The 24173-nt window shown below is 38.5% G+C and overlaps 1 protein-coding gene across 1 annotated transcript in view; it reads left to right on the forward strand.

Moving 5' to 3' along the window:
* Positions 1-24173, forward strand: part of PCDH15 (protocadherin related 15) — an 833394-nt gene that overhangs the window by 770109 nt on the left and 39112 nt on the right. Inside the window, 2 exon segments of the mRNA XM_042960326.1 lie at positions 2302-2517; positions 9827-9915. Coding sequence (XP_042816260.1) covers positions 2302-2517; positions 9827-9915 — 305 coding nt within the window.

Here is a 24173-nt window from a genome sequence, read left to right on the forward strand (position 1 = left end):
TAAGTGGATTAGGTATATAACTATTGAGTCTCGTGTTCTTCATAGGTAAAATAGGGGATAATAATACCTATCTCATGGTGTTAGAGGGAAGATGAAATAAAATGATTTAAAATGCCTATAACAATTTAAAAATATAAGGGTTTAGAATCTTAGAACACAAAATTGAGTAAAAGAATTCAGATAGAAGAGGGAACATATAGTGTGATCCCATCAACATAACATTTTAAAATAGGCGCAACTACTGAATGGTGTTAGAAATAAGGCCGGTGGGTTCCCTAGGGAGTAGGTGTTGTTCGAGGATATAGAGAACATTCTGGGGTGCGGTAATGTTTTCTTTCTTGAAGCAGGTGCTAGTCACGTGGATGTGCATCGTTTGCAATTTTTTTGAGCTGTATACTTACGATTTGTGCATTTTTGTACATGTTTTTAATACTTCACTGTCATTTGCATTAACAGTAAAAAATTTATTTCAGTGGAAACATCCATGCTAATTATAAGTTAAAGGATAATACTCAACCAAATCTTTGACCTATTTGTCATTGGTCCCAAGTTTGCTCATCGTATGCCAAAGAAATGTCTTTGATTACTTGATTCAGACTCTGATTTTAATTTTAGTTGGGAATGGGCTTTTTTATTTTTTATGTTCTACTTTATTAAATGAATAAAACGCCTGAGTTCAAAGCTTAAAAAGAAACACTTTGATAACTATTTTTTCTTTGTTCTTCTTCCCCTTTTAGTGATAATGTGATCTAATGTTGAAATCTAATTACTGTCCCTCTAATGCCAAAACTCAGCTCCACCATCATGTGAAACATAGACCATCTACAGAGATGAGTTGGTGCTGGAGCTCAGCTCATCTGACTTCTTAGAAAGTCATTTTGACAAAATTCAAGAAATCTCTTACCCTGAAGGAAAATATCTCTTTGTTTGCTTACTTTAAGTTACCTTGTTTAATAGAAAGGTAGAGCTATCCTCAAATGTTTCCAATGGTTGAGCACATGTATAGAGAATTTGAAGATGGAGATCCAAGCCCATGGTAACCTTCAACATGCATTCACTATTATTGTCATTCTTTATATCCCAACTTCACCACCTACTATGTAGCCTTTGGCCATATCACTTTAATTAGAATTAAAATTTCAGTTTCTTAGTCACATAAGCCTCATTTCAAGCGTTCAGTGGTCATATGTGGCTAGTGGCTGCTGTGTTAGAACACATTTAGTGCATTTCCGTCACCACAGAAAGTTTCACTAGACAGCATTAATTTATATAATTGGCATAATACATTTCTCAGAGTTTGTATTTAAAAAGATGATGCTTTGTAGAATCCTTAGCATTGTAACGACATCGAAAATGCTTGATACATGACACTTAATAATGTTTTTTAGTAAAAATAACTAGATAATGAAAATAATGAATAATAACAATATAAAAGTTATATATCTAGTATCATGAAGCAGGTGTACGTAACCTTGTATAAATTCACTAAGACTCTCCTATCCATTATTCCTCCTCCAAATATTTCACTACGAAATAATTCTCAAATTTGTGTTCTGAAACATCTCTGAAGTAGAAGCTATAGAGCCAGACTAATATATTACCCTCAAAGCTTCATTACAAAAGACATCTAAACAACTATTTACCTTTTTAAATTCTAAATATTAAGAAACCTTAACATGTAGATCATTAGTACCTACAACTAGGAACAAATCTGATTAATCAGGATATTGAGCGATTAAAAAGGAACAATTAGTATTCTAACCTTCTCTAATTATGACATGGCATTAACTAATTAGGATCTTTATATATCTCTAGACTTATTGTTGAAAAAGTTTTGAACTTTTATTCTTCTTGTCATCTGAGAGATTTTAGTGCATTATTTTATTTTTTCCCCTTTCGGAAATGGGTTAGATGAAAAGCACTATCACAAGCTATGCCTATTACACAAGACAATGGCTAGGTAAACAATCACTCCCATCCTTAAACCAATTTGGATCCCAGCCCAGAGTGGAATGCATCAGACATGCCAATCAAAACACTTGATTCACTGACTGGACCCGGTTAGTGTCTGTGTCCTTGGAATTCACCCTTGGGTAGTCATTATCATTCATCCCTGTGGACACAAAGGCTGATAATCTACAGGATGATATCCAGAACAATAGACAGTTAAGAGGGTTGTGTTGTGTTATTATCACAAAAGAACATCAGTCTTACAAACAGAAATAAGCCCTTTAATACAGGCTATTTTTTTCCTGCTTATTTATACCCTGTGTTTTGTTTTGTTTTGTTTTCCCCTCCTAGGCTACTGACAAAGATACTGGCAATTATAGTGCCATGGCATACCGACTCATCATTCCACCAATTAAAGAGGGAAAAGAAGGATTTGTGGTAGAAACATACACCGGGCTCATCAAAACCGCTATGCTTTTCCACAACATGAGAAGGTCCTACTTCAAATTCCAAGTCATCGCAACTGACAACTATGGGCAGGAGCTAAGTGGCAAGGCAGATGTGCTGGTAAGTAGGTGAAAGTTGAGATTAGGGGACCGGAGTGCAGTTACCCCATTGTCAGTGCTTTCAACTAATAGAATTTTTTTTATTTAAGTTTTATTTACTTACTTTGAGAGAGAAAGAGAGAGAACGAGCAGGGAAGGAGAGGAGAGAGAGGGAGCAAGAGAATCCCAAGCAGGCTGTGCACTGTCGGCACAGAGCCCCACATTGGGCTCGAACCATGAGATCGTGACCTGAGCCTAAGAATCGGGCGCTTAACTGAATGAGTCACCCAGGTGCCCCAACTCATAGACCTTTTAAGTTTAATCCAAATAGGTTTTCTAAAACCTAAATTAATTTTCATCCAGGTTGTTGATAAGGCTGTGCATTTTTTTCACACTTGGGAACTACATCATGATATGTTTTTATATATGATTGTGACAGCAATTCCAAAGTATCGGATTACTATTTGGTCTTCAGATCTCATTTTTACTATAGAGTTGGCTGGAGCTCCTTAAAATTTTTTAAATACTTCACAGAGTTGTGCTGGAGAAATTAAAATGTATGAAATTTGTATTAATGCTTAAATTCCTTTTAGACCTTTTGTAATTAAGAAAATAAAAGGAAATTTTTTGAAGCAAATTCCTGCTCCAATAGATGTAATTTCCTTATTTGACCCAAATCCCTAATGATAGCCATCGATGATTCTTGACTAAGTTATATTTGGCTCAGTCAAGAACATTGCTTTCCTCTGCTTCTTCTTAGGCTGGACACCATCTCAGTGGTAGAGCATACCCAAGGGTGGTTTGATATTACTGCTTATTCAAGGTGTTCAATACCCGTGTTTCTGACTTGTGGAATTTCCACCAACCTGGTGGTGTGGACTAGTTGGATTTTTCTATGATTACAAGTTGTAATTATTACTGGAAATGCTTCTCACATAAAGGCATCATCAACTATAATTTTTCTTTTGCCATTTGCATCTTATTAAATCTTCATTTTCACCGTTCCATGTAATTCTCTAAACTAGTTTAACCTTCTCAGATACGCAGACAGCAGGATCAATGTTTTTCTTCTACATAGGTACTCATGAAGACCAACCACCTTGACTATGATGGCTATGAAGTTCGAACATCCCCATTTAGAACAGTGCAGTGGTGGTAAACAAAGGCCAATCTAAGTCTGGAAGATTTGACATAGAAGATACTAACGTTGACACTGATTTTTGATAAAATTAAGATCTGCAAACCTAATATAAAATAATGTTGCTATTTCCCTTCCTGTTAAAGGGCTGCACACTGTGATGGTGTAAGATTAGCCACTAGGGTAATTACGCTAAGTATTTATAATTAAAATACTACTTTGTGGCACCTGGGGGGTTCAGTCGATTGAGCGTCCAACTCCTTATCTTATGATCCCAGAGTCGTGGGGTCGAGCCCCGCATCAGGCTCCACACTGAGCATGGACCCCCTTAGGATTCTCTCTCTTCCTCTCCATGCCCCTCCCCCTCCTAAAATAAAAAAATACTACAATCACATAAATAAAATATAACTATGTAGATTATATTTGTAATATGTACATAAGCTATGCGAAGTTTATGGGTTTCTTATTTTGACTCTATAAACTATTGTGTGGAAATTAAAAAGTATACCTTTAAAACTACCGTGTGTGTGTGTGTGTGTGTGTGTGTGTGTATGTGTATGTGTGTGTGTGTGTGGAAAACTTCCTAGCAAAACAACATTTATGATAAGTCTGAAATACTGTCAGGCAAGAGAAGGGAATGTGGAGAGAAAGGGAGAAATGAGGCTTTGATGGAGAGGGAACGGCCTGGGCCAGAACCGAGAAGGAAGACAAGTTGTGACAGCCTGAGTCCCGGAGAGATAGTACTCAGCCCAGAGCAGCGAGTGAGCAGAGTGCATGAGAGCCGAGAGCCAGGCTGGGCATGGCAGTAGGTGGCTCATGTGGTGGTCGTCGGCCATGTTAACAAACTGGAACTTTTTCTTAAAAGTAGTGGGAAAGCATTGGAAAATTTTTAGCAGGAGTGAGTGAAGGTAAGATTTTTAATTCAGAAGAAACCTTCTTGCTTATTGGGACTCTGTTCTCCCAAGAGGACACTCCTCACGCTGCTGGCTTCTGTTTGAATCCTTTTCTGTTTCTGTTTGCCGCACTTCAGACCACGCACTGGCCGAGGGGGACCTCTGAGCGTGACGTGGCTACTTCTAGACCTTCTCTCTTCTTGAGATCCAGCCTTGGTTCTCCCCGTCTGAGCCTGTCACTCACTCTCCCTCACATTGTTGCTGTGATCTCCCAAACCTTGGGTCTCCCCCCACCCCCAACACACTCAGTGAGTTAAGTTTCTGGTTACTGTCACCATTTCCAGCAATCCCATTGTCCTGATTTTTGGCGGTTTCACGCACGCAAATGATTCCTCCAGTATCCTGAGTTTACAACCTCTTGGCTGCCTCTACTCCGGTGCTTTTGCCCTCCACCCTATCGCATCCACTAGAAACCAGCTATTTCTGCCATTACCAGTGAATGCCTCCCCTCTATAACCTCCATGTCAAACCTCCCACTCTTCGAAAGTACTACTGAACATACCCAGCTAACACCAGCACTCCGTGGCTCCTCCAGGACCTTCAGTCCACTTAGCCTCCCTCCACCCTCATGGTTTCTCTCTGCTGCACACTAGCTTTATAGTACAACACTGACCACCATAAGCCCTCCGTCACATAGGGATTCAACTTCCTTGCCCTTTCTCCCGACATCATACTCATTTGGCAAAACATAAGTCTAAATAATTCCAACATTCTCCTCTCTCCAGACCTATAGTCATGCTGAGTATGTCTCCAGAAACATACACGGTTGTAGAGTCTTACTTTAAATTAATGATAAAAGCCCCCACGTGAGCACCACACTGTGCTTCCTGGTCCCTCCACGCGTCTCTCCTGCAAGAGTCCCTATTGTGCAGTCCTCCAGTGTCTTCTCGACCTCACTGTTGTCTGGGTAATGGACATTCTGTTTCACTGAAAGATAAAATTAAGGCATTAGAAGACGACTGCTACAATCTGCACCACGAATCCTACTGATCTACGAGAATTTATACCAGTGTATGCTCTGTCTTCTTCCCTGCTCACTTAGACAAGTTCTTTATGCTCCTGTCATTACTTCTACCTGTACGACAGGCCCAATCCGCACCCGCCAGCTCTGGGACATCGTTTCAGCCGCTCTTCTGTTTCTTTTATGCAAGAGCCATATCAATCTCCCCTTTATTGGATTATTCCCATAAACATGCTGGTTTTCCATCTTCCAAACTGATGTTAAAAACCCTCTTGACCTACATCTCCTTCCAAATACCACTTCATTTCTATGTTTCTCTTTCCAGAAAAAGTCACTGCTGGGCTGGGCTCTAGGTTTTTGCTGTGGAATCTCTCTTGAACCGTCTCTAATTATAACTCTGCTCCAAGCCCTCATCCAGAACTTCCATGTTACTAAATCCATTGGTAATGTCAGTCGTCATCGTATTTGAACCATCAGCAATACTCGACTGGTTATTACCTTTATGAGGCTTCTGGGCCACATTATACTGTGGTCATCTCTTACCTCACTGTTCGTCCCTTCTCAGTCTCCTTTCTGGTTCATTTTCTTCTCCTGACCTTTTAATATTGATGTTTCTTCTGGGTCAGACATTAATTCTCTTTTCTGTCTATTCTCACTCCGTAAACTCATTCAGTCACCAGAACTTTAAAATGTCATCTATATATTAAAGAACATCACATTTACGTTTTGGCCCCAAAGATCATTTCTGAACAGCAAATTCATAGATCTGTGTGCACACTGGAAAGTTGGGTGAAGATGCCTATTTAATGTTTCCTGAACTGAGTTCCTCTTCTTCATCACATCTCTTCACTCTGTCATCCCTCCCTCCCCGTCTCCTCAGTTTTACTCGATGACCAGATCATCTTTGTGTTCCTTAGGCTAAAAAGCTCTTGATTCCTTTCTCTCCTAAGGCACACAATGAATCCCTCAGTAAATACTGTGGGATTCATAAATGTTATGTATATATGTGTGTGTGTGACGAACATATATATGTATATGTGTGTGTGTGTGTATGCATATGTGTGTGTGTGTGTGTGTGTGTATATATATATATATATATATATATATATATATATAAATGTATATGTCATCTACACATTTTTCAACCCTTCTCCTATTGGAGCCTGGTTGAAACCACCCTCCTATTTCACCTGTGTCATCTCACAAACTCAGTAACTTGCCCCCATGCTTCCTCTCTTCCCCTACTCAAGTCTGGTGTTAATATAGCAGCCAAAGTGATCCCTTACAAGGTAATTCAGGTCCTCTTGTTTCTCTGCTCAAAAGCTTTTCCTATCACCCAGGTCTTTCAGAGAAATTCCTGGGTCATTACAGAAGACTATGAGGCCCTGGATAATCTGGCCTTCATTGACATCATTTTCTATTCTCCATTGAAGTCCTTCAGACCCAGTAATATTGGCCAACTTGCTGTTCCCCAAATAGGCATACATGCCCTCACTTTTGTGATTTTGCAGTGCTTCTGTCTAGAATGTTCTTTCCCCCAAAGTGTTCAGAACTAGCTCCCTCATCTCCTCCAAATATTTGCAAGGATGTATTTCACACTGGAGCCTCCTCAGACCATCCAGCTCAGAATTGCAGCCAACTGTGTAACATCACACCTCTTAATTGTTTTCTCTTTACAGTGGATTTATATTCATGTTCGTATTTCCACCCAGAAACTGCATGAGGATAGCTTTTTGTTGTTTTTAATTAACTATTTTATTCCCTGATGTATCTCAAGTGCCCAGAATAATTCCTGACATACAGAGGGTACCCAGTGCCCATTCGACGGGTGAATCACCTCTGTCTTACAGTGTAAATTGGCAGTTATCAAAGTGTGGTCCATGGAGTGCCGAGAACCCCCCCCCAATCATTTTGGGGTTTGGTGGAGTCAAAACCTTTTTCATGAGACTGCTAGGGCATTGTTTGACTTTTTTACTGTATTGCATCTGCCCCACTATTTTCACTGTATCCTTCATAGTCATACATAAACAGGAAAAAAAAAAAAAAAAGCTTGAAGAGTGTCCTTACTCGTAAGCAGTAAAACTGATTAATTTTAACAAACCTCCACTCTTGACTAAATACCTTTTCAATATGTTGTGTAATGAAATGGGAAGTATGCTTCGAACACTTCTGTTGTTTAAGGACGTAGAGGGCAGTCTGAAGGAGAACTATTATGTAAGCTGAATTGGCTGGGTTTTTGTTTTTTTACGCAATAGCTTTTGCTTTGAAAAAATAACTTGAGATAAAATAGGCTTATTCAGACTTGAATATTTGGTAGACATTTACACAAAAATGAATGAAGTGAGACGGTCAGTTCAAGGAAAACAACGGACAGTATTTGTGGCTACTGATAGCATCAAAGCTTCCAAGCGCAAAGTAGAATATTGGAAAGCTTGGGGGCGCCTGGGTGGCTCAGTCGGTAAGCATCTGACTTCAGCTCAGGTCATGATCTCGTGGTTTGTGGGATCGTGCCTCATGTCTGCGCTCACAGCGCAGAGACTGCTTGGGATTCTCTCTCCCTCTCTCTGCCCTTCCCACCCCACTCTTGCGCACTCTCTTGCTCTCAAAATAAATGAATACACTTAAAAAAATGAAAGTAAATAAAAGTAAAATAAATTTTAAAGATAAAAAGAATATTGGAAAGCTTGTAGTCAGTCACCAGTGTGAGCCTGACAGCTTCCCATTATTAAAGACCATGAGATCAGTGGTCATTTTAAGGAATGTGACATTTTTCTTGATATTGTATTATGTAGTGTTTCAATATTTGAAGAATCTGTGTTACTCAATGAACCGGCATTTTCCAAATGACCAATGCATGATATTAAAGCATCATTTGTGGGTAAAGATCCATTGAAAGTGGAAGATAGATAAATGTGTTTTAATGTAACTAAACCCGATTTTCAATTTCACACTCAGACTAGCACTTGACTTTTGGTGTTGTATCAAAGACTATACAAAGCTGTCTAAAAAAGATTATTAAGCTGCCTCTTCCTTTTCAAGAAAAATGAGATGGCACCAGAGACCAGTCAGGAGAGACAGTGACCAGCAAGAGAAGGTGAGGGTTTCTAGAGCTTTGCTGTCCAGTGTGTTAGTCACTTGTCCTCTGTGGCTACTGAGCACTTGAAATGTGGCCGTGTCACATTGAGACGTACAGTAAGTACGCATACAGTACACACTGGGCTTCAAAGACTTAGTATAAAAAATGTAAAATGTCTCAATAAGTTGTTTTGTATTGGTTGTGTGTTGGGATGATAATCTATTAACACACTGGGTGAAGTGTATTATTAAATGGCTTTCACTATTTGTTTAATCTTTCTATCGTGGGGACCAGAAACTTTTAAATTACATATCTGCATGTATGTGTGGCTTACATTAATTTTTTTATTGGCCACTACTATCTGAAGTACCTGGGCACAAATAGATAAAAAAAGGAAAGCTAAGAAGTTCATTAGGAAGAATTAGAAGAACTTAGAAATAATACGTACACTGTCAACCTCTGATTTTAGAATGTGTGCTTCACAAATGTTACTTTTTCTTCTTTTGACTCTTTCTTGTAATTTTAATCCATTACAGAGATTGAACCCAACAATAATAGAAATATGTTTTTAAAAAGTCTTTATAAGCAGAATTTTATAAGCAGAATTGCTTCAAAAATGACCTGTTTATTTCTGGAAATATTTGCCTAACCACTGCACTGGGAAAGTAACATAAATAAGATCTAGGATTGGTAAACATTTAAATACCTTTGTTGTACATGATACACAAAGCCAGTATTCAGGGATGTAACAAACCCAGCATCTGCTGAAGCAGACATGAAGGCTGTCTAATGATCCCATGGAATGAATTATTCTAACTACTCACATCTCAGCTTCTTAGTCACACTGGATGAATGCTTTCCCGAGATTTGTAAAACCTGTGTTTTCCATTATCCTGAGTGTTCTTAAATAACCCGATTAGAAAAACAAACGTGCCTTCCTTCATGCTTTAGACAATCACCAACCAACAAAAAAAACCCACACAAACCAACAAGAGTAGAAGTCACTTAGGGCTCTGTTACTTCTAAGTAAGCAATGATAGTCTACCCATCTCCACCTGCCCAACATCCAATGGCGGTTGTCTAACTAAAGATACTTATTCCTAAATGAAACATGGGGAGCCACTGGGTCTATGCATAGTAGGAAAGAAATGGTTATAAAAATGCTCGTTAGTTCTCAACGGGCTCTGGTTCTCCTCCCTGCAGGTCTCTGTGGTCAACCAGCTGGACATGCAGGTGATCGTTTCGAACGTGCCCCCGACTCTGGTGGAGAAAAAGATAGAAGACCTTACAGAGTAATGGATTTTTGCTTACTTATATGTCTATATTCATATAGCTATATTTTTATTGCACTAGGTCATTTTAATCACTACAGTGTTCAGATTAAACCCATAAAACACCATCTTAATAATTCAGTGTACCCTTTTCCTGAAATGGAGAGCTTCACTTAAAATACGTGGAGATTCTGAGAGTGCCTTCAAAGAGGTATGGAAATTAGATGTGAGATGATGCTGTTATTCAGGATGCTTTGACCGATGCATCAACATAACCTCAAAACGCTGCAGAGAAGAAAGGAATCTTAAGAGTCATTATTAGAGTATATATCTTGATTTTTTTGTAGCCCCATGATTCAGAAAACTCATTGAGTCATCAATCCAGTGAGCCCAGGGAATGTTATTTCTCAAAGTGATGGCTCTAGATGGCCAAGTCTTATTCTTTCAAAAACCAAGGAGACTAATTTTAGACAATATTAGAAAATATGCCACATTGTGCCTTTTGAACAGTGTATACCTAACATGTCATTGTTGAATCAGACAAAGTTGGGACTATTTATGAAGCCACAGTTCTCTGATACTCTGAATGCTATCAAAGATTACTAAATGTCTTTACTAGTTCACTCTGAGCCAGCCAACCTAGCCTGCCATCATTTCATAATTTTTAGATGGACACTCATTTGTTAATTCTGCATCTTCCCTTGAGTTCAGGTTGACAGGTACCAATTTCTCACTGCTTCTCTCTAGCAAAATATCTTTCACTTCCAAGTTGCCAGAAGAAGCTTCAGATATCAGATGGCGAAACTTTTAGTAATTATGTGTCGTATACAATAAGAAAAGCTTAATGAATGCCTGAGTATTTCTTCTGTAATAAAAGCATGCACTCTGTAACAATTATCTCTTACTACGCCACAAACTTAACCTTCGAGCGCCATGTACAATGTCCTGTGGAGAAGAGGATTCTCAATATTTATGCTTGGAATATCAATCATTCAGTGTCTGGGTTACCGCTACAGAAGGGGTTTATGTACACTTAACCTCTTGTCAAAATAATAGCTGATTTACACCTGAAAAAAAATCTAGAATCACGCCTGTCTCTTAGCTGCTTTAATGTTATCTATGGAAGCAGACTTTCTCCGATTGTACCGTCAAAATATGGTACAACCATCTTCAACCTCTAACCCTTCATTCTGCTTTCTTTGTCTTCAAAGCATTAACTAATATTTTCACTCTACGTCAATTTCCCACCGAAGTATAAGTTCCATGAGGATAGGATGCTGTCCTGTATTTTCATTGCTGTCATTCAAGTTATGTAGTAGGCACCCTATCCATTTTATTGAATGGAAATTTTATACAAGCTAAATCATGATTCCCCTTTCTCATATCAAGACAAAATTTATGAAAACTGAAGAAATGGCAATGTAGAAGTATGATTTCATAGCAGTTTTATGATTTTTCCCCCTCTTAAGTGGAAAGGAAGACCTGAATGAGAAAGAACAGGCAGCTTTCTAGTCTTGAAAGAAATATATCCCTGTGAAAGGAGCTTAGACTTCGTGTCACATATCAGTTTTGGAACACGATCAAGATGCCTTGGTCTTCCCCAGTCGGCCTTACCATGTCTTATCATTTGTTCACAAAAGCTGGTGAAGCTTATATCGTGGGATTGTTGTGAAGAACTCAATAATATAAGCCATGTAGGGCAGTGAGAATTGTGAATATTCAGTAAATAACAGATATTCTAACACCGAGGTTAGTGAGCCAGTCTGGAGTGTGAAGATAGAGATGCCAGTTTTTTCCAGAGGGTAGTTTAGTGTGGAGCTCAGATTACGGGTTCAACCTGACCAGTTTGAAACCTAGGGTAACTGTGTGACCTTCAGGCAAGAGATTTAGCACTTAGGGCCACACTTCCTCGTCTAGAAAATTGGAACAAGGATGTCAATCCTGTGTTGTGTTTGATAAAATTAAAGGTACATTTAGGCAGTATAGCATCATTTGTCAGCAGTTGTGTGGTTGAATCATTCAGGGCCACAAAATCAAGATCTAGACTCTCATAGTGAATGTTGGGATTTCTTTCTTCTATGCAGTGTTCGCTGGTTATGATGATGAATCAGAGTGCTCTGGATAACAGGATGGTATAGCAGGCACATGCCTAATTCCTTAGTGTCAATTTTTAAAAATCTGTGTTAATTTAGAGATTCTTAAGCACAAAAATTTCTGATCCCTTTAAAAAAATAGACTATTTGTTTAGAGCACTTTTACATTCACAGCGAAACTAGGCAGAAGATGCACAGCGGATTCCCAAGTGCCCACCACTCACAGCTTCCCTCACTGTCAACATCGTGCCTCAGAATTAGTGGCGCCTTTGTAGCAAACCGACATGGACACGTCGTAAACGCCCTAAACTCATAGTGCACGTGAGGTTTCCTCTTGCCGGTGTGCACACTGTGGGTTTGAACTCATGGCTAACGGCCGTTACCTATCACTGTGTCCCGTACAGTGTGTCACTGTACGGGACACAGAATAGATCCACTGCTGTCAACGTCCTGTGTCTCCACCTCTTCATCCCTCCTTTCCTCTCTTCCCCTGGCAACTACCGCTCTTCTTACTGTCTCTCTGGTTTTGCCTGGTCCGGAATGTCTTATGGTTGGAATCCTGTGGTCTGTAGTCTTTTTTGATTCCTTTTTGAAAGCTGCTGGTAGTCCTGATAAGGACTGTTAGATCTGATTCAGCCTGATGAAGCACCAAACACCCTTTAGTGTCCAGGGGAGGAATAAAAATACACAGTAACTGAGGTAGACAACAGAAGGACAGCTTGTTCAATAAAACAAGAATTTATTGTTCCAGTGACCAGACTAACCAGCACGTTGTTTCCTATAGACGTTCTTAGATGGCAAGTCACATTACCATCAAAGATATTTTCTTTTTATTTCTTTTTTTTAATGTTTATTTATTTTTGATAGAGAGACAGAGCATGAGTAGGGGAAGGGCAGAGAGAGGGAGACACAGAATCCGAAGCAGGCTCCAAGCTCAGAGCTGTCAACACAGAGCCCAATGCAGGGTTGTGAACTCACAAACCAGGAGATCATGACCTGAGTCGAAGTTGGACACTTGACCAACTGAGCCACCCAGGTGCCCCCATCAAAGACATTTTCTATAGTCCCCATATCTTTATCCGTAAGAAGGAAACTTAAATTCCATATGATCATCACTTTTTTTTTTCTTCCTTTAGACAGACCCATAAATGAGGCCAGATCATAATCCATAGTTCTCTTGGCAAGTGTGAAATCAGTACAAACCGGGAGGGTTGATAAAATAAAAATTTGATGACCTAATACAATCATTTCATGATGGGGAAGATTTTGCAAAGGGGGTCAGTATCCTTTGATGGCCAAGAACACAAAGCCTGGAAAACAGAATGCTCCTTGTAAATGAGCGTTGCTATAGTGATGGTAATGATTATTCCCCATGCCCCTGGCATAAATGGCTCTACTGAACACTTTCAGGTTTTGTTTTGTTTTGTTTTTTTACTACCTTTGTTATTCGGGTTTAGGGAATTTATGGGAGACCAACGCTCCTTTGTAATGAAACATGTTTCTTTTAAATTGTATTAACTTATTCAGCAAATTCCAGTGAGAATCTGTGGCTGCAGGTGGCCCTTTCATGTCTATGTTCTCAAGTACTTTAGGTTAAATTTAGGATTTATCTCTTTGTGGGCTCTGACTTAACAAATGCTTGAGGTTAAGGGGTGGGACAGGGCTGTAAGGATGAGGATGGGGAAACCGGGCTATGACCAGCAAAGGACTGGCGGTAGTGTGTGAAGAGGAAGCTGGGAAATGTTGGGGTCCGTGTCTCCTTTCTCCATCCACTTCATCATGAAGCCCAAATGAATAGAAGAAGGTTGGGATTCTAAAATTTAAATCTTTAAGAATCTGCAGAAATGGCATTTTTTGAAGCGTATGCATCAAGGAGTTTCAGAAATACTGTGTTCCAGCATGAATTGGAATTGAAAATTAAGGTCACAGAGTTGCTCAAACACTTCTCTTACTTTCTAAATACGATATGAAAATTCAGCGACCGTAGACTTTATTGAAGTAGTTATTGATTTGGCGTAGGAGAGCCCATCTCCATGAAATATTGATACTGCATCTGAAATGTGTCTGTGTCACTAATTTATGGCTCCTTGAATTAAGGTTACAAAACATACTTCAGAAATCTAGCCGAGACACACATTTCTAGGATGAGAATTATGAAATCTCTTGGGAAGAGAATCTATGAAACAGTAAACAGTAAATGCTCACACTTATATTTTCTTAAATCAGTGTAATAAAGACTGGTGTTGAGGGGAAAGGTCAAATGGAAAGGCAGATCAATAAACACATTAGCTTTGATCATTTTTACCCTCTCCTTGCTTTTGAGGTCCAGACACTCTAAAGGGACAGATATTCCTATTATAAATATTAATGTTAATAGACTAATACATTTGAAAGAGATTTTTGTAATGTTTATACTGTTACTTAAATTTTGGTTTTTACTACATTATTTCTTTCCATTATAATTTTTTTTTAATTTTTTTAACATTTACTTATTTTTGAGATAGAGACAGAGCATGAATGGGGGAGGGTCAGAGAGAGAGGGAGACACAGAATCTGAAACAGTCTCCAGGGTCTGAGCTGTCAGCACAGAGCCCGACACGGGGCTCGAACTCACTGACCATGAGATCATGACCTGAGCTTAAGTCGGACATTTAACCGACTGAGCCACCCAGGCACCCCTTTCCATTATACTTTTTTAAGTGTTAACAGTAATTTCAAATTTAAAAACAATAATTTTAAATCAATGGTTTTAATAACAATACTTATGTAAGTAAAATTCTATTTCCAAAAACAGATAGTAGCCTGAATTTAGTTAGCCAATATGCTTTAACTTGCAAATTCCTAATTTGGAGTGTTACACTCTCTGGATAGAAAAAAAAAAAAATGCTTATTTATTCTATTCAGATTCCTATAAGAAAACACTTCAGAGAAAATCTCATGTAAAATTCCTAAATGATATATTAACTCCCCCCCTCCCCCACCCTCACCCAGGAAGTTGATTCTTCTTGAAGGGACCCTAGGCTCAAGCCCCACCCACCAGTGACTAGGTGACAGGTCTCTGGCCAATTAAACTCTCTAAGTCCTAATATCCATATGCAATGCTGGAAATCTATTAATTAAATAAAAAGTAGTTACCGGTTGTTAAGTACTGGAAGCGTGAGTATACTAAGCAAAGTCTGTGCTCCATGGAGCTTCCATTCTATGGGGGGGAAAACAGCAAATAGAATAATAATAAATTCATATATAATATGTAACAATATGAAATTATGGAAGAAAGGTCCTGTCTCACATAGGATGATGGAGGAAAGCCTTGTGATAAGCCGAAATCAGAGCAGAAAGGAATTAAGGGAGACAGCCAGGTGATTACCATGATGTGTGGGGGTGGGGGCCGTTTTCCCAGAGAGAGGACACTGCTGATGCGAAAACCCAGATGGAGGAGACTGTTGTCATCTCAAGATAGGAAGTGAGTTCTATGGGATATCATGGGCCACTTGAAGGATTTAACATTTTACCCTGTGGAAGATACAAAGTCCATAGAACTGTTAGTCTGATATCATAGCCATGAGGCATATGAGTGCTTAACATGTGGTCAGTCCAAATGGAAGGTGCTCTAAGTATAAAATATACACCAGATTTAAAAATATTGGTAGCCCCCCGCCCAATAAAAGGACAATATCATTAATACTTTTAGATGGATTATACACTGAAATGGTATTTTTGGGGTGTATTGAGTGAAATAAATATATTAAAATTAATGTCACCATTTTTATTGTTAATCTTTTAATGTGGGTACTAAAAAATTTGAATTTGCATGTGATTTGCATTATATTTCTTTTGGCCAGTGTTACCTGTAAGGATTTGGACAGAGAAATAATGTTCTGGCTTAAGTTTTTAAATATTGTTGAGTGGGAGACAAAGTGAGGAGCTATGAGTCCAGGGAGAGATCTCCGGGGCTTGGACTGTTGTTAAGGTAGCTGCAGGAGAGATGTTTAGATGAAGGGTATATTTTGAAGATGCAGTCTATAAAATTTGTAAAATTCCTTGGTTTGGGGTCTTAGCAAATGGAAAAAATAAAAGTTTCTTTACCTGGCCACCGAAGACTTTGATAAAACGATATGTGGGAAGGTCACAGTATTCTCTTCTTGGAGACAGTCGACTTTATTTAGCAAGATTTGGTTCCCCACAATAAATGATGCCAGTTCCTTTTCTCGTCTTCATCCTGCTGATTTCTCAACTCAGTGATAAAGTGAAACTCCATTATCTACCTCCTCTCACCATGGGCGCTTCCCTAGCCCTGCAATAAGGTTATTTTCTTTTGTCTTATTTATTCCTCATGAACTGAGTGTATTATATACGTCAGGTATGGTATTATCGTATAAAACCAGTTGCAAGCTGTTTCAAAAATATGTCCAGCTGGAACATATGGAATGTTATTATATCTGAGAGATTCTTCAGTTGTGTAGTCTTTCTTATTTGCTGTATTTTAAATTAAATTGTTGTAAGTATCGGCAATCACAAGCCGATTTTAAGTATACTTAGCACAAAGATGTGGTCAAAGTTGAAGAGCTTATCAACAGAGAATGATCATAAGTGATCTAATTTTTATCACAATGAAGCACAGACAGTTCAATGTACAACTTTTGGAGACAACATTTTCCGAATTAGTCATGTAATAGCTATAAAATAAATTGAAGCTGATCATAAAAATAAAACACAAACTCAACATAAAATGTTGAGCTACTTTTTACTATTTAAGGTACAATTCATGATTCTTTAGAACACATAAATATGCTTTGGTTTTAGTCAGTCTTGGTGATTCGTTGTTTCAACACAAAGGAAATTTATCTGCTATTTTTTTCAGAAATACTCAGTTTGGGGCTTCATTTTGGTAGAGAAGGAGAAGTCATCTCTTTTTGCAAGAAAAATACTTATTTTCAACTTACTGTGTTGATAATTCTTTACAGAATGGAAGTTGGCCCAGAATGCAATGAGGCTTTGATAGCATACTATCTGATGTTGTTATTCATACATATTGTAGTAGTATGTTTAATGCTTAATTCCTTGAAATGTGGGAAAGTATAGACATTTGAATTCCATTTCTATACAAATGTAGAATTTGTATTGCATGGTAATACAGCAAAGTTTTAAATTATCCCAGTGTCAGTATCGAGCTGAATCATAGTTACAAAGAGGGGTGCTTCAGTACTCTCATTTCTGGGGTCCTATTTGTGAGGGTCAAAATGTCCCATTTTGTATGAATTCTTAGTTTTCATTTGAAGATATGCTATCATAGCAGAAAATGAATATATTATTTACACTAAGGATTAAACTTCTGTCCAAATGGATCAAATTCATGGTACTTAGTATTTTGTTTCTGATAATATGTTTCTGATGTGTTAGGGTAAATTTTTATTTTTTTATTTCATGTTATATGCATTCTCCACATTCATATTACACTTGACTCTCGAACAACATAGGGTTCAGGGGTGCTGTACAGGTGAAAATCCACATATGACTTTTGAACCTCCAAAATTTTAATAATACTCTACTGTTGACTGGAAGCTTTACCAATAACACAGTCAATGAACACATATTGTGTGTGTTACACATATCATATGCTACATTCTAACAATAAAGTCAGAGAAAAGAAAATGATAGTAAGAAAATCATGAAGGAGAGAAATACATTTGTAGTGCTGTACTGTAAAAGCTCCGTGTATATACGTGGAACCATGCTGCTCAGTGTTATATATGGGTCGACTATATACTTTCCTACATGCACAGTTAACCAAAAACAAATGACTTGTCAACTAGACTTCACTTTTTCTTAAGATACCATCATATAGTAATTCAGTAAAACATTATGTATGCTGATGTCTTGCTTTCAATAGATTTGTTTCATATTTTAATGGTCACAATACCCATCATTCACTAACACATTTTAGAATCTTTTAATATTTTTTAAAGTTTATTTATTTTTGAGACAATGCCAGAGAAGAAGCGCAAGCAGCGGAGGGGTATATAGAGGGAGACATAGAATCCGAAGCAGGCTCTAGGCTCTGGAGCCTGACGCGGGGTTTGAACTCACGAACCGTGAGATCATGACTTGAGCTGAAGTCGGACGCTTAACTGACTGAGCCACCCACGTGCCCCATTTCAGAATCTTTATAGTCAAAACTATACTAGTTTCTGTTGGAAGAAACAAAAAGTACTAAAGGAAAATAAATGGTGTTTCTCAGTTAATACTTACCACCTGACACTTGTCATATAGAAAATTTAAATATATTATTTGTGCCATGTCCCCATCTTCCTCAGCAACATGGACATACAAGTACTTTTGTCTCTCTTTTATCTTTTTTCTGCTTTTTCATTGACACTCAAACCTTTGGAGATGATGAAAAGGAAGCCAAAACAAACAAAATGCTTCCTATAATTCCATGGGGGATGTTTGGATTTTGTTTGTAAAGCGTTTGAAATATTTGAGCTATAGCTGTTTTTTTCAAGAAGAGATAAGTAGACTCTTCCTTAGCTGAAAATCTGTTTTCATGGAAGATCGATTTAAAATGCTATTTTTTGAGATTCGGAGCAGATAGAGACATTTTCTTTATTGCCTTTGTTTGCTCTGTGAGAAAAGTGGAAGCGTTAAAAAATAAAGTTGTATTGAAGGAGGTTTCCTGTTTAAGAGAATAGAAAGCTTGAAGCATAGGGTTTAGATTGAGGGGGAAATCAGTTTAATCCATAAGAGACCATTGTAATGAAGGTGCCAGTATATTGTCTAATATTCTTGTTTTAACTTAAGATCTGTGCTATATTACATATAGCATTTATACATATAGCACAGATCATATGTATATGTATATATATAAAGAATTTGAATACTTATTAACATAAGTATTAAAGTTAATAAAAGAAAAGTTATATAAAAGTTAATAAAAGAAAAGGTTAATTTATACAGGTATATTCCATCCTGTGATTTGAGAGAAAGTGGCTATTCATACTCCAAAGGTGAAATCCATTAACAAAAACAGTGAAGAAAGGTATTTTCCAGCTTCCTATTGAACTTAGCTTTTGATCAAAAAAAAAAAAAAATCATTGGGAGCATAGTTGGGAAATTAGAGAAGCAGAAACAAGTCGAGTATTATAATCTCTGTTTTACTTTTCCCAAATATCACACCACTGAGTTCCATTCATGTTTCAGAGCCTTTGCTCGCAAAATAGAACATAACTGGAAAATGGATGCAGGGTACAGATTGTTACATATGATATGTCTCCATTAAAATGTGAATCACGGTTGCTTCTAAAGGTCTTCAAAATATATAGTGGGTACTTTTTCCTTTAAAAATTCTTCTTTCTATCATAGTCTTTTTTTTTTCCTGAAAGTTTTCTTTTTTAATTTTATTTTTTGAATTTACATCCAAATTAGTTAGCATATAGTACAACAATGATTTCAGGATGAGATACCTTAATGCCCCTTACCCATTTAGCCCATCCCCCCTCCTACAACCCCTCCTGTAACTTTCAGTTTGTCCTCCATATTTAAGAGTCTCTTCTGTTTTGTCCCCCCTCCCTGTTTTTATATTGTTTTTGCTTCCCTTCCCTTATGGTCATCTGTTCTGTGTCTTGAAGTCCTCATATGAGTGAAGTCATATGATACTTGTCTTTCTCTAATTTCACTTAGCATAATACACTCTAGTTCCATCCATGTAGTTGCAAATGGCAAGATTTCATTCTTTTTGATTGCCGAGTGATACTCCATTGTGTGTGTATGTATGTATATATATATATATATATATATACACACACCACATCTTCTGTATCCATTCATCCATCCATGGACATTTGGGCTCTTTCCATACTTTGGCTATTGTTGATAGCGCTGCTATAAACATGGGAGTGCATGTGTCCCTTCGAAACACTGCACCTGTATCCCGTGAATAAATGCCTAGTAGTGCAATTGCTGGGTCATTGGAGGAGTTCTGTTTTTAGTTTTTTGAGGAACCTCCATACTGTTTTCCAGAGTGGCTGTACCAGCTTGCATTGCCACCAACAATGCAAAAGAGATCCTCTTTCTCCGCATCCTCGCCAACGTCTGTTGTTGCCTGAGTTGTTAATGTGAGCCATTCTGACAGGTGTGAGGTGGTATCTCATTGTGGTTTTGATTTGTATTTCCCAGGTGATGAGCAGTGTTGAGCATTTTTTCATGTGTCAGTTGGCCATCTGGATGTTTTCTTTGGAGAAGTGTCTCTTCATGTCTTTTTCCCATTTCTTCACTGGATTATCATTTTTTTGGGGGTGGGTGTTGAGTTTGATAAGTTCTTTATAGATTTTGGATACTAAACCTTTCTCTGATCTGTGATTTGCAAATATCTTCTCCCATTCTGTCAGTTGCCTTTTAATTTTGCTGATTGTTTCCTTTGCTGTGCAGAAGCTTTTTATTTTGATGAGGTCCCCATAGTTCATTTTTGCTTTTGTTTCCCTTGCCTCTGGAGACATGTTGAGTAAGAAGTTGCTGCGGCTAAGGTCAAAGGGGTTTTGGCTGCTTTCTCCTTGAGGATTTTGATGGCTTCCTGTCTTCCTTTTAGGTCTTTCATCAATTTTGAGTTTATTTCTGTGTATGATGTAGAAAGTGGTCCAGGTTCATTCTTCTGCATGTCGCTGTCCAGTTTTCCCAGGACCACTTGCTGAAGAGACTGTCTTTATTCCATTGGATATTCTTTCCTGCTTTGTCGAAGATTAGTTGGCCATACGTTTGTGGGTCCATTTCTGGGTTCTCTTTTCTGTCCCCTTGATCCGAGTGTCTGTTTTTGTGCCATCATAGTCTTTTAAGTTTTATGGTGCAGAAGTTTTGCCAAATACAACAGCTTATTATTTTTTAAAATCAGTCCCACCCAGTGGTGGGAGGTGAATAGAGCATTTTATTGTGCAGCCCCTCAACTCGGAGACCCGACCAGCAAGAGCCCACACCTCTGTTCTCTTAGCTACATGTATGGTTCTCCTCCTAACTTCCTCCAGCTCATGCACAATTTACCTCTGACTTTGCTGTTGCTTTTTTTAACATAAATACATTCAGCTACAAGCGTATGTAAGAAAATCCCATTTGTATCAGCAGCAACACAAATGGTATTTTAGATACTTTCTTTTCTATCGAAACTGTATGAGATGCCACATTAAATTATTTTTTCAATGTTCCACCTTTGCAAAGAGAAGTTGAGGCACAATGATTCATACAACAACACAAGGTAGGGGCATCTGGGTGTCTCAGGTTAATAAGCATCTGACTTCGGCTCAGGTCATGATCTCACAGTTTGTGGGTTCCCCCGCATCGGGCTCTGTACTGACAGCTCAGAGCCTGGAGCCTGCTTCACATTCTGTGTCTCCCTCTCTCTCTCTCTCTCTCTGCCCCTCCTCTGCTCGTGCTCTGTCTCTGTCTCTCTTTCAAAAATAAGCATTAATTTTTTTTAAAAAAAGGTAAAGTACGTGTCATATGAGTCATAAAAATAAAGCAAGCAGAATAGAAAGAAATGGAGGGAGTTGAGTAAGATGAGCAGAGAGAGGCCGTGACCATGCCCTGCAGATTGGTAGAGTGCTCCCAAACTTGATTTTCATCATTTTAGGGTCAAAGTGAAAGAGGCAAACCAAGGAACAGACCAAAAGGAACAGAATCAGTTAAAAATTGGCGAGGCGGGGGGGGGGGGGGGGGGGCGGGACTTGCGGTGGGAAGACAGAACCATTTCTGAGTCAAATGCCAGAAGAGAAGGGGATGTTTCCATCCTGTGGAACATCACAGAATGTACAAAGTGTGATGTATGAAGTGGTCTGTGGTTCTCAGCACAGCACCTGGGACGTGCTGTGGGTGGGGTCTCTAAGGTCTGTATTAACAGAGGACATAGTGCAGGGTATCAGGAAAGCCTGTGCTGTATCCCTGTGGGCATCCACAGTCCTATGGGTTCCTTTCAGCCAGGCTTTTGAAGAAACATCCACAAGTACCTGGGGTGGGGCTTGCAATCACTAACTGTGAGGGGCTTCTGTGACAACCACGACAAATAACTAATCTTTGTGCTGCTCTTTTTTATTTGTTGGGGGTTGTACACTTACTGGGCGCTAATTAACTTCTCACAGAGCCCTTTGGGGTAGGTCTGACTGCTTTCCCCTTGCACCAGTGAGTCCCCTGCAACATTGGAAGTTGAATACTTTCCACAGAGAGACACAGATAGCAAGTGGGAGAGGTTTAATCCGAATCTCCATGTAGGGGCCAGGGGCAGGCTGGGTCCCTAACCACTCCCTCTTTGCAGTGCTTCTTAAAAAGGAGGGAAACCTAATTACACATGCAACCCATCCTCTCCTGGGAGTGGGCCACTAACTCACAGAGAAACTTCCATCAAAGGGTAATTTTAGCACGGCTCCTGCACACAGAGGGACGTCAATAGGATGGCTGCTGATCTTGGTGAAAAAAAATGAAAGCTAAATCCATAAGTAAACAGGTACCTACGTCAGCTATAAAACTTTTTCCTTAAGCCTCCGCGCTTAACTTTTTATAATGCAATGTCTGGCTGAGCTCACGGAAGAGGTGCATATAGGTAAATGGATACAGTGATGCTGTAAATTAAAATTTAGGGGCATCCGCCAAAATGGTTTGAGAATAAACTACTTAAGTGAGCCAGCTCTTTATTGGTACCTTCAGTTTCTGATTAAAAAAAAAATACTATTTACACAAGATTTCAGTTAAATATGCCTTTGAACATTTATTGTAAAATTTATTCAACATTTATTGTAAAAAAGCTATTTAGATAAACTACTTATAAACTAGTTTAAATTTATTTCTTATTTTTTTAATGTTTATTTATTTTTGAGAAAGACAGACAGTGCAAGCAGGGGAGGGGCAGAGAGAGAAGGAGACACAGAATCCCAAGCAGGCTCCAGGCTCCTAGCCGTCAGCACAGATCCCGATGCCTGGCTCGAACTCACGAACCGTGAGATCATGACCTGAGCCGAAGTCTGAAGCTTAACCGACTGAGCCACCCAAACACCCCAAACTAGTTTAAATTTAAATTAATTAACATGTGGTAACAAAGTAAAAATATTTATATGCATGTATTTTCATATAAACTTTTATGTGTAGAAAACATAACACATACATACAAATACACATATATAACATGTAAATATATATTCTTGTATAAATATATGCATATATATCCACCTATGTATATTTATATACATATAAAATGTATGTGTCAATTAATTTTACTTTAGTTTCTGAAACATTGTCTAAAGATTACATAGTGACATATTACTAAATAATTATGAGTACATTACAAATCTTTTAAGCTAAATTAGAAGAATGAACCCTAAATAAACATTTAATTTCTGGTTAATGATTATAATTATTATACTAATTCGTTTGCACTGTATTTGCTTGTTAGAAGATCAAGCACCATGGTTTCTCTTAAGAAAGTTTTTTCATAATCAAATACTAATCATATATATATATATACACACATATATATATATATACACACACATATATATATATATACACATATATATATATATATATACACATATATATATATATATTTTTTTTTGAAATCGATATATTCCTCCCAAGAATATAGATTCATGGTGCATGTAAATGACTGAATTTTTTCCAGAATACAAATTCTTATCAAACTCTACAATGAGCAGCCTTGCAACTTAAAGCAGAATGCAAAATACACGGCCAGTAGAATTGCAAAGAGTCTAGCGGGACTGATGAGACAAGGACCAGGAAGATCAGGCAGATGTTGCTACCGTGAAAGAATTAGAAAATGAGTCGTGCTTTAGCGCAGCTGGACCTTAAAGGGGAATGTGCTTAATACTAGTTCTAACGTGCCAGCAATCGACTGAGGCTCCCTTGAGTGCAGGGAACTTTATTGGAAGCTGTGGGCAGGAACACAGGCTGGGGAATAGTCCGGAACACAGGCAGGTGCAGGAGCCTGGGAACAGGAAGTGGAGGAGTGAACAGGTGGGTACGCAGTTTCAGTCTGATGAGCAGGGAGCACCTCACGTGAGTGGGTCCCAGCCGTCTTAAACTCTTGTGTCTTTGACTCAAGGACCAAACTCCAGGGAGAAAATGGCCTGGCCTGGGTCACCTGTGGTCTCCTTTGGCCTGGGATGAGGCAGGACAGGACCAGTGATTAAAGTCAGC

The sequence above is a fragment of the Panthera tigris genome, chromosome D2 (assembly GCF_018350195.1).
Source record: "Panthera tigris isolate Pti1 chromosome D2, P.tigris_Pti1_mat1.1, whole genome shotgun sequence".
NCBI lineage: Eukaryota > Metazoa > Chordata > Mammalia > Carnivora > Felidae > Panthera > Panthera tigris.